Source organism: Sander vitreus, chromosome 5 (assembly GCF_031162955.1).
Source record: "Sander vitreus isolate 19-12246 chromosome 5, sanVit1, whole genome shotgun sequence".
NCBI classification, from domain to species: domain Eukaryota; kingdom Metazoa; phylum Chordata; class Actinopteri; order Perciformes; family Percidae; genus Sander; species Sander vitreus.
Window position 1 is genome coordinate 33,145,803 of NC_135859.1, and position 12,097 is coordinate 33,157,899.

General features: G+C 41.7%; 1 protein-coding gene across 1 annotated transcript; it reads left to right on the top strand.

The window, feature by feature from the left end:
- smn1 (survival of motor neuron 1, telomeric) lies at nt 1–6,657 on the top strand. Its single transcript, XM_078251537.1, has 8 exons — nt 1–147; nt 622–693; nt 777–896; nt 2,518–2,709; nt 3,280–3,459; nt 4,601–4,675; nt 5,534–5,641; nt 6,398–6,657. Exons 1-8 carry the CDS (start codon nt 100–102, stop codon nt 6,452–6,454), a joined length of 852 nt encoding a protein of 283 aa, XP_078107663.1. The 5' UTR covers nt 1–99; the 3' UTR covers nt 6,455–6,657.
- The last annotated feature ends 5,440 nt before the right edge of the window (nt 6,658–12,097 follow it).

The following is a 12,097-nucleotide window of genomic DNA, read 5'->3' on the forward strand; positions in this document are numbered from 1 at the left end:
ACGTCAACACTACGTCACCATTTTTCGACGCACGTTGCTCGTTAGTTGTTTAGCAATTAGCAGTCTGTTAGCAGTGAGCAGTGAAATAAACATCTTCACATGGCGAATGGATGTAAAGACGTGTTGTTTTCACGTGGAAGTGGACAGGTTCGTTACGATGCTCTTGTGAGCAACACGTGAACTTGTGTAGGCTGCTATAGGTTTGGTTCAGTTGGTGAGCTAGGAAGCTAAGCTACAAACCAGCGCTAAGTTAAGTTTGGCTAAGTTGGGCAACAACAGAATAGCGGAAACCAGAAATGTATGATGCACCTGACTTGTTTAATTAGTCGAGATATTGCCTTCTTGTGACAACGTTACCGTGTATTGGACAGACATTACGTGAGTTAGCTTTAGCTGCTCAAATATGTTGTTCTTACTGTAACATCCTTTCCACAGTGCAGGATGCAAAAGGTTGACAGGTCAGATGTCAGGTTAATTGCTAAAAATTAGCGGCAATGTAAAAATTGGCCGGAGGATATCAAGAGCAAGACTCTACAGTCAGTTTGCACATTCTGTCTTGTTTTGCATTGAACGCATGAATCTTTTCATTTGCAGAAGTTCTAAATCTGTTCTCTTTTCCAGAGTGATGATTCGGATATATGGGATGACACAGCATTGATAAAGGCATATGACAAGGCAGTTGCAACCTTCAAGGTAAAATAGGTGCTTTGCAGTGTACAGTGTGTGCATGTAAAACGTTTCGCCACTCATTTCTCTGCTCTTGCTTTGTGGGCCAGACTGCCCTTAAGGGTGAAGATGAGCCGGAAGCCTCCAAGAAAAACCAACCTGGAAAAAAACGCAAGAACAACAAAAAGAACCAGAGCAGGAAAAGAACAAATGCACCACCAGATAAAGAGGTGAGCAACTGGAATGAAAGAACAACGATACATATACAGGAAGGTTTGTAGTAACTGCAGTTAGAGATGGCCCGATTCCATTTTTTGCTTCCCAATACCGATTCTGATACCTGAACTTGCGTATCGGCCGATACCGAGTACCGATCCGATACCAGTGTGTCATATATTTTATTATGTTTTAACAACTGTATACTACTATCCCTGTATGGATGTGATATTATTTCTATCTTTGTTGTCAGTCTGGCTCAGGTTAAACTCTTTGTGAAACATGAACAAACACAAACAATGAATGCCAAAGAACGTTCTTTTATTCTCCAGTTTGACAGTCAGTTATAACGGAAAAAGAACATAAATAAACTACTTTAACGTAGATTTTCTTTAGATCTTTATTACGTGGTATCGGATCAGTGCATAAACTCCAGTACTTCCTGATACCGATACCAGCGTTTTAGGCAGTATCGGAGCCGATATTAGCCCAACATCTCTAATTGCAGGGTTTTCCCTGGGTTTGTGGAAGACTTATGGCGTTTTTCCATTACATGGTACCTACTCGCCTCGCCTCGCCTCGACACACTGTGCGTCCGTTTTCCATTGCAGATTTTAGTACCGCTTCAGCGTGGCTGGTCGTCTATATGCCGGCTCGACGCACACACCAGCGCACAAGTATAAACATCAGGCCTCTTGAGCTTGTTTTACAGTTCTGTGGAGGCTCCACGCAGAGCTTTCGCTGTATACTATGTAAGTGGCCTGATGTTTATACTTGTGCGCTGGTGCGTGCGTCGAGCCGGAATGTGTGTGTGTACATAGGCTACGGCGGAAGCTCTGCCTGGAGCCTCCGCAGAACTGTAAAACAAGCGGCGCCGCAGTAAACTGCCATGACCTAACGCGACACACGCACAGAACGTGGAAGGTGTGTTGTTGTTGTTGTTGTTGTTGTTGTTGCTACAGCCAGAAGACGCATTTAGTTTCAAATGAGGCAGCAAAAAAAAACACAGCTGGCTAAACTATTTAAAAATGGCGGGTTTGTTCAGGACACCCCCCGCCTGTCACTTTCACGTCACCTTTTGGTATCGGCTCAGCTCGCTTGGAACCTCGACTGAGGTGGTACTAAAAAAAAAGTACCCGTTAGCAGGTACCAGGTACTTTTTTTTCGTTATGGAAAACCAAAAAAGGCGAGTCGAGCAGGTACCATGTAATGGAAAAACGCCATTATTTGGAGAAGGGTTTAGGGGTCCTTTTGGACCATTGTTATTACCGTGTCTGTGTCTAAAACATTGATAAAAAGCTAGAGCAGATAATGTATAAATAACACTCAAAAAGCTTAAAGACAAAACTTGCTAAAGAAGTCCACTGGGGACAAAAGTACAGCCATTAGATCTGAGAGTCATTTAGTTTTGATGCGACTTGGGTGCTGCCCCTAAGTCTTATAATGGTAGGGAAAACCCTGAATTGTATTTGACAGTTTTTTGGGGTCTAGACAGTTCAGTTTCTGTGTTTCACAACACATTTGATCTAAATTAATGGCTTTGGTCCAGCTTTTTTTGTTATTCTGGATTTGGTTTACTCCAGACCAGGTGACAATCAAAACGGTACGGTTACACTTTGTTATGTTGTGTCACAGTGGCAGGTTGGGGACTCGTGCAGTGCGTACTGGTCAGAGGACGGCCAGCTCTATGCAGCCACCATCTCCTCCATAGACGAGAAGAAGGGCACTTGTGTAGTTGTTTTTACAGGATACGGCAACGAGGAGGAGCAGAACCTTGAGGACTTGCTTACAGAGATTTCTGAGGGAGACGAGGAAACAAATATCAAGGTAAAGTAGTGTAAATAAATCATTTTATTTATATTTATGAAATGCAGCATATTTTGTGTATTTTGAGTTTTTTTCTTTTTTTTTTTTTTTTTTTAAACACATTGTTACCTGCTTATTTAACAGGTTAATGGTGGTGTACATTACATCTCTTGAGTCCATTTTGTTTCGTGGTGTGTTTGTATTATTCCCTAATAAAATTGTGAAACTGCGGAGGATATGATGCTGTGTCCAAATAGGCAAAATTTGATAACTTGATAGGGATGCACCGAATCCAGGATTCGCCTTCGGATTCGGTTGAATATTGGGCTTTTTGACGGGGGTTCGGTTTCTGCCGAACCTTAGAATTTTTTTTCCAACAAACCGAACCCTACGCTTGCACTACGCGCGCTACGCTGGTCGACGTAGCGCGCGTAGTGCAAGCGTAGGGTTTTTGCCTGTTTCTTTTTTTTCTTTCGTAGCTTCAAAAACAAATTCAAATGCATTTCAGAAATCCCCTCTATGTGTAGTCACCAAGACAAGAAAAAGGAAATGACCAAATCGAGGCTAAAGCAATTTGTCTCCGCCCTTAAGGTAAAGGAGACCGAATCGTCGACAGAGGAGAGCGACAGGTCGACCACACCAAGCCAACACAAGCAGCAGCCACACAGTAAAGCCCAGAAGTCCAAGGCCCACAGAGAACATCCTCCTATGTGTGCCCCTGGTTTCCCCGGGTTCCCTCCAGGCCCACCTCCCATGCATGCTTTCAGACCGGTAAGAACAAAGACTCCTATTTTAACAATCTGACCGCATGGGGTGAAGCGCATGGCGCAGGTGCGTTTAGGGCGTGTCCAAATCCTTTTGCTAGTTTGACGGCGGAAAAAAGGGTCCGTGCGCCGGGCGCATGGTTCAAAAGGGTTGTACTTAGTGTCTTCATTAATTCATAGGTGTGTTTTGAGCGTAACATGCTATAAACCAATCAGAACGTCATCTCCCGTCCCCTTTAAAAGCCAGGAGCGTTTGTACCTTGGCGCATTGCTATTATGATGGCGGATTTGCACCATAATATTTTTATTTGTAATCTTTTGCATGTTTGTGCGCTGCTGCGCTTCCCTGTGTGTGTAACAAACATAGTGTGTGCGCGCTGTGCATAAGCCTAGGCGTAGTTTACTAATTCGCTGTTAAAATAACAATGAAATGACTTAGGTTTTTGTTGGTCAATGGTGCGATCACTTTCCGCTGTCTAAAGATAGCAATACGCAAAGAATGCACCTGAACACATCTCCCTGTAAGACTAGCGCCATGGACGCAAAAATGGGCGCAAGTGCATTTGCTAATTAAATGACGTGGGCGCTGGATGGGAAATTGACAACTGCGTCGGGCTATGCCCTGCGCTGCGCCACACTGGGTGCAAAATGGCGCCCCTTATCTCCTTTCCTTATTAGTCAGCAATAGACTTATTTTCATGCACATATTATTGCTTAAATTGAAACTGTTGGAATTTAGATTAAAACAATTAGTACTTCATACAATCTATGAGGTCAGCTCTTTGCTGCAGCAAAATGAATACTAGAATGAAATGTAAGCAATAAAGGGTTTACGATGTGAACAATAAAACTAGAATATAAACAACAACCTCTCGGGTGGCATTTATAGCTGGGAGCCTGTATTGGATTGCAATGAATTTAACTGGCGTTTATGTTAAAAGGTCTATGATGTAACTGTTTAAAGTCATAGAAAGAGGAAGAGTACAATATGGTTTTAAAAAGAATATATTTGATCTTAAAGGGCCTCATGAAGTGGAAAATGATTTATTTTGTTTACCTTGCTTTCAAGCAAAAATGATCTGGTGTTCTATTTAGTAATACAGAGTTCAGTTTCATCCCTTTTTTTTGCCCTGTGTGTTTTCTACCAGGGGGGAAACAAGCGATCTGGTGGTCACGGGCCTGTACCTCCATCCTGGCCTCCCATGATGCCGTTTGGTCCACCAGTGAGTTGGTTATCTGTACACTAATTAGAGATGCAAAAGCTACCGCAGATACTGTTTTATTTGAGCAATCCGTAGGGCTGCTCGATTATGGAAAAAATCATAATCAAAATTACATTTTAATATTTAACGCGATTGCTCATTGACTTTTGGAAAGACGTCTCATTTATTGAACTTAAAGGGTAACTAACATATTTTTTTTTTTTTCAACCTATTTTCCTATGTTTTTGTGTCTAAGTGACTGTTGGGAAAGACAAACTTTACAATTGGTCCAGTATTAAGTGAGATCGCTGCAGTGGCGAAACAAGCTACAATGTAAGTTAATAGAACAATTGTCCAGCTTGTATTTACCGTCACAAAAGTGCTCGTTTTGCCACTGACAGGCTCAGATTAATATTCTAAGTGTCTGACAACATTATGGAAAGGATTTTTAAGGAGGTCGAGCTTTCTGTTAAATAGTAAAACATAAAAACATCCGCGAAATTACGTTCGCTAAACCCACCAGACTTCATGTAAATAAACACTAATTTTAGCATCGTAAAAATACACTTCATTCAAAGTCGACAGAAACAAAATAAAACTACGAAAGCCGTTCTGGGTCTTCTTTTCACTTTACCAACCATCACAACTCTAGTTTTGGTTGAAATAAACACAGTTTACCGATTTTACATGTGAAAATATGTTTTCTCTACACACGCTAAAAGTATTGCTTTTTTAAATGGAGTCTGGTGGGTTTAGCGCTAGCGACTTCAGAGCTGTTTCTGGTTAAACAAAAAGGTCTCAATGTAGAATGTTATTGATGGACAGCAAACACTGTCAGCTCGCAGCATCTGCATTGTAAACACCCTCTCTGTGCCTCAGATGATCCCTCCACCTCCACCGATGAGCCCAGACATGGTGGATGACGAGGCTTTGGGCAGCGTGCTCATCTCCTGGTACATGAGTGGATATCACACAGGATACTACTTGGTATGTGCACAGGAGCTACCTGACTTATCATGGGCTATAAAAGGGATTCACAGCTTTTATTTACAGGTTGAGTCTCTTGCATTTTGCAGTGGGTGTACATGGTAATTTGGAAGCCTTTGTGGTTAACCCTTGTGTTGTCTTCCCGTCAACAGCGAAAGAAAACATACTTTTGTTGTCCCTTCTCAGCGTTATAATTTTTTCGGGCATTTTTTAGGCCTTTATTTCCATAGGACAGATGAAGACATGAAAGGGGGGAGAGATGCAGCAAAGGGCCGCAGGTCGGAGTCAAACCCGCGGCCACTGCGTTGAGGAGTAAACCTCTATATATGTGCGCCTGCTGTACCGACTGAGCTAACCCGGCCACCCTTCTCAGCGTTTTTATAGCTTTTTCCAGATGGTTTGGTCGCTTTTTCCCAACGTTTTTGTCACTTTTTCTGACTTCTTTGACGCTTTTTCGAACATTGTTTTATGCTTTACCCAACGTTTTCTTTTCTTTTCATTCTGTCACTTTTTTTTTTTCTCGACATTTTCGCTGCTTATTTCAACGTCCCATATTTCTGATATAAAAAAACTTTGAAAACGGGTCAAATTTGAGCCGAGGACAACATAAGGGTTGAAGTTACTCCATTTTCGCGGTTATGCTTCTCAGCTAGAAAAGCCTTTTCATCAAAATGCCTCCAGCTGCATAACAGGTGGGAGTCCTTGATCTTTTTTTAAAAGAGAAGCTATATGTTAACATCATATTCTTTTTTACAGGGGTTGAAACAAGGACGCAAAGAAGCTGCCAATTGGACGAAACTGCACCACAAATGAAATGTTCAACTCCACATTTCATAGTTTGAGTTTCTCACCCGGAGCAGCATCCACCCTCCCTGTTGTGCCCGATGTGTGTTTTTCTTGTTTCAATGAAATGTTCTATGAAGTGTACGTGCTGTGAACAGAACATTCATCACAGCTCAAGGAGGAGAGTTTTGTATTCTTTTGTAAATAGATTAAATAAAGGCTATCAGAGCACAGTTGATAACTCGTTTCATATTTTGTTCTACATTGCACTGTAGCACTGACGCACTGTTGTAAAAGGAACATTTATTATATAAGTAGATGTGTGTAATTATATCCACTTTTTTACTTATTATAAATATATTTTCCCTTATTTTACTATTTAGCAAAAGAGGGAATTGTTATATATATATATATATAACAATTCCCTATATATATATATATGTATATATCTATCTCTCTCCAAATGTGTAGTGACAGACTAAATGATGTGTGGATGTAATGGCAAGTAATGTCCAGCAGAAGTCAGACTAGTATAATGGATTCACGTCATAGGAAAATATGGCATGAATACGTAATAGTTTGGTGTTTAAACCTGTACAGAACCACTGCCAAACACTCTACACTTTTCATTTTTTTCTGCTGTTCACTTGTGTCTCTTGGCATGCTAAGAATTTGATTGCCAGCCAGACGTCAGTCCTGCTTTAAGTCCCTCTGGTGCTCTCCACACAGTTAATTCAGAGACTCGTTCCAGTATACGTGTTTCATTCGAGATCTCTGTTTTCCCTGAGGTGTTCCCTCGTCCACCAACCAATATAGAATCGCATCCATCATAATGTTTTTCACATCAGATGGGTGCATATTTCAGAGTGATGGTAGGCAAAGTTTTAACTGCAGACAGTATGGCACATTGGGCCAGTGCAGGTCAGAATGCAGTAGACACCAATGTTTTGTTTTGTTTTTTTTATTTATGGTGTGCTTGAAGTAACTTTGGGGCTGTACATCCATTATTTCTTTCCTGATTTGCGTTGAAAATTGATCCTGACATGTTAGAAGTTTAATAACGTAGAACAAAGTACGGCAATAGTTTGTATCCGAGTGTATATTTAGAATATAGAAAACCACGTGTAATTACAGTGGGAACAGCCACAATCATTCTTCTGAGCCTGTAGCACTTTCATTCCACGAAAAAGGAAGCCAACAGATTTCCCATATTTCCTATACTAGTGATTTGCTGCCTGTTTACACCCATTCCTCTGGTTCTAAACTGGTGGGAAATTGATCATTCTGTGTGTGTGTGTGTGTGTGTGTGTGTGTGTGTGTGTGTGAGTGAAAGAGAAACAGAACAGGATTTTGTGGCACAATGTAACAGCATGATTGTCTCCTTTTTTTATATCATGTGCTCCTCCTCCAGCTGCTGCACAGCCATTGCTCTTTGAGTGAAGAGCGGCCCCTTTGTTTGTGTACCGACTGTGGTCGGCATTTTATAGCCCACTGTGATTGTGCCAGTGTGTTGACTGCTGTATTTGATTCTCACTGTAGCACTCGCTTTTTGTTTTTTTTTCCTATTTGCGTGGGCAGAAGAGAGGAGAGGGTAACAGGAGAAAATGTAGTTTGTGGGAATTATAAATAGAATATGCACTATGAACGACAGGTGATAAACCAGACCTATCTTTTCCCCACAGATGGATTTAAAATCTGCCACAGCAAAGGCTGCACATAAGCCCCTTGCTTGTCTGACTCTGCAGCAAACTGAGCTGCCCAATGGGCTCGATGAAGCCCAGCAAGGAGTTAAAAGGGGGTCAGGCCTAGCTTGGGAAAGCACTGCTCCCCTCTGTGACTGTCTACCCCCTACTGACCAGAGCGGCATGAGGCGTGTAAACATAATCTGCATTTCACATAGACCCTTCTAGGAAGCAGACAGACACCCAAGTGAGATCACATTGCTGCATGTGTGACAGCGCCTTCAGCTATTTACTCTAGCTCCCAACATCAACAAACATCCTGCTTTTAAATAAGAGACTTTGGGGGAGATTACAGAAAAGGGGGGGGCTACACGAGCCCCTTTCCCTTTTTCCATAGAGGCCGAGCACCAAACACTCATGATGCAAACACCTTCAATGCATTGACAGAGGAGAGGAAGGTGTGGTCTGTTCTAAATCACTTTGTGAATGCAAGACTTTGTTTTACAGTGAGCATATTGCACCAAATTGTTGAGTAATACTTACTTGAAACACACATACACACCCACACACCTACCAGTAGACAAGGGTGGACAGAAGTGCCTGAATTAGACCAAAAAAGCTACCAAATTCAGCAGTTGCATGACATTTGTTTTATATTCAAGCGTATATCTTGTAGGGGTGAACCCGTATAGTTGACTATTCGATCGATCTAAGGAGCCTGATTCGACTCCCAATCTCAAAGTTGAATTGATGCAGTGTCTGAAAATGTTATGAAACAGGATAATTCCATTCGGGTTATATGGGGGTGCTGAATGTCTGATTTTACATAGAATTGTTTGTTTTTTTCCAAATAAATCATGATATGTGGCCTATTTTGGTATGAATATCAGCCCATTAATAATACTGGTAATAACATCTAAAAGTAAGGGAACTCGTGGACAAAAATCAGAAGTGCCGAAACTCAGTATTGGTGGACAGTTCATGACTCAATCCTGAATTGGATGCGAGTCCCAGTATCTGGATAAAATATGCCTTCTTGTGGTATCACGTTGTGTCATGAGGCTGGGACTTCCCAACACACCTCTGTCACTCTCTATCTATGTGGATGTGACCCCTGCCTCAGTGAGACTGATCCTTGATGACCGGCTTCTGACCTTTCAGAATTCCCCTCACAGCAGGTCCAGTAAAGTCTGGCTTCCGCCACAGATCGTGATTCACATTCCTGCTGGATCTTCATGCTCTGGTGCAGATGCTCATAAAACAAAATGTTATACCATGAAGGCAAAGCCCATACTCCCTGCTTTACAGACCCCCTGAGTAAGCTACATTATTGGAAATGGGGATTGTCAGAAGCCAAAGAGTAGCAAATAAGCATTACCTGAAAAATATTTTAAAAAGCTCCTGGTCCTTTATTGCTCTTTATGCCATAGGCATAGAAACCATGTGTTATTAACCTCATGAACCCAGCTGAATCCACTACTGGATTCATAGTGGGGGGTGGCAGTAGCTCAGCTTGTAATCAAAACAATACACATACGATTGTGTACTACTACAGGTTATGTTTATTAAATGAAGCCCAAAATATGTAGCCGACTAGAAATTGCTAAAGGGTTTGTGGTGACTTTGCCTGGAACGCTACCAAGTCGTGAGTCGTGACTTGAAGTCGTAACTTCCGGGCTAAAAATTGTGTCTGGAACGCAGCACAAGTGTGCACACCCTCTTATAACTGAGGATGTGGGGATCATGTTAAATAGAAGTCATTATGCCATCATTTAAAGTGACTCTGATTAATCACACATAAAGTTCAGCTGTTCTAGTAGGATTTTCCTGACATTTTCTTAGTTGCATCTCAGAGCAAATGCTTCTTTTTTTATTTCAGTTTGTTTTTCAATTGAATTGTTCACATTATTTGGTCACATTAAAAGTGGGAAAAAAAGTTCTGACATGATTTATCTTTGTCTCATTCTTTTACATCAGAAAAACCTGGCATTTTAACAAGGGTGTTCGGACTTTTTCTGTCCACTGTATTCAACCTTGAGCTTTCCAACAATATGTCAGTTTGAACTCCATAGAAATTGGATGGAGTGGTACAGCCCTAAAAAAATGTCACCCAAGGTGATAACTTTGATTTGTAAAAGTACCTTTCATGTATACATTTAGCTCATCTGAACCATAACGGACACATTTGTAATTAAGTGTGATATACAAATTAACTTGAGTACAGTCCTACAGTGTGGGGTAATGCTTTACTTTACGTTGACACTACTTAAAGGGGAACTACGCTGGTTTTCATGTGGTCTAAAGCCCTTTTAGCATGGGACTAGTATGTGGACCTCTAGTGTTTTGTAATAATTGTGGAGGTCGTCTGTGATCTTAATCCAGTGCAACTCATGTCTGTTATTTCTCAAGTAAAAATTCCACCGCAAATAACCATATTTCGCCAAACACAGAGGTTGTGTGATAATATTAGTTCTGTGCAAAATTGCATCTCTGTTATTTGGGGTGAATTGGTAGTGATGGCCAAATGAAGCTTTGTGAACCATTTTCTCTTTTTTCTGAGCCCACTAGATGGGGCTCTCTCTTCAACAAAGGGTTGAAAACACACTGAATTGCCATTCCTTTAAATGTGTGGTATAATAGCCGCAGCCGACCTGTCGAGCGCCAGTCTGACGTCATGGGAGCGCCGTAACTGTTCATACTCCCGCGAGGTGGTCACGACACTAGTTGCAGTCTTCTCCTGAACAGAGGTGGCGCTAATGAGGAAAGGCTACAGACTTTGCTGTTTCTACGGACTAGAAGAAGAAGAAGAAAAAGGTCAACAACGGCAGAACTGGCAGCAGCATTGCCGTCAATGCTTCGATTTGATTCGATGACCTACTTGGTCGGATCAAGCCTTTCATTCACCATAAAATAACTCATCTTAACCCAGTAAGTTTACAAGAGAGTCCTGGCATCCGGTTACCCTCGAGCTCGTTCAGGCTTCCTGTTTCCGCTTTGCCGCTAAAAAAAATTTGAGCGGTGCGCACTCAAAATCCTGGCGCGGCAGCGAGATCTACGTTATTTTGACGTCATATTGGCGCGCGCAAGCTCGGATGCGGCGACTGTAAAATGGCCTTTAACCTTTTTCTTTGAACAGAGAGCGCCATCTAGTGAGCTCAGAAAATAAAGAAAATGATTCACAAAGCTTCATTTAACCATAAGAGTTTTGACAAAACCTTGACATCATATCCGGGGGTATAATGTCAGTAAATTTGAGTAAAATATAGACTTTGCTTATCCCGTCAAATGTGCCGCATGAAACACAGATATGAGGGGGATAATTTCTAAATCACATGAGGTCCTGTGCAAATAGGGCTTTAGACAGTCCAAACACATTAGTAAACATGAACAACTCTCTCCCAAAGAGAGTCTAAAACTCCAATTAGAGGTGCAGTAGGTAAGACTTATAAAACTAACGTTCTGTCATATTTGCTGAAACTGACCCTATGTTCCAGTAGAACTACATGAAGCAGGTCATTAAAAAAATCTGGCTCCTCTGGCTCCACCTACAGCCTGTAGTGAGATTTGCAAAAATCCACCGCTCCCTGTTCAGATGCACCAATCAGGGCCAGGGGGGGGTGTCTAACTGCGTGTCAATCACTGCTCATGTACACGCATTCATTCTCCCTCGTGGGGGGAGGGGCTTAGGAGACCGTTTTGGGCTTTAGCGGAAAGGGGGGAGGGACTGAGATTGTCTATGTTCAAATTTTTTGGCTAAGTCCTGGATCTTCACAATACCTACCTACAGCACCTTTAATGATGCCATCAAGTATACAGTGTGGAAGTGCTCCATAGGCAATGAATTGAAAAAGACGTTATGGATGACACTGAGAGCAACCAGGGGAATGTTCTGAGTATATGAGGACATTTTCTCTTTCACAACTGAGAACAATACAATAGACTAAAGGTCATTTGTGTATAAAAAAAAATGTCTATGGAGAAGCGGATGAAG

Excerpts from the sequence above, each read along its gene's own strand:
- smn1 (XM_078251537.1), top strand. The coding sequence starts at position 100 with ATGGCGAATGGATGTAAAGACGTGTTGTTTTCACGTGGAAGTGGACAG. Across the intron at positions 148-621 it reads TTTCACGTGGAAGTGGACAG|AGTGATGATTCGGATATATG; the intron begins GTTCGTTACGAT and ends TCTCTTTTCCAG. Across the intron at positions 4,676-5,533 it reads TGATGCCGTTTGGTCCACCA|ATGATCCCTCCACCTCCACC; the intron begins GTGAGTTGGTTA and ends TCTGTGCCTCAG.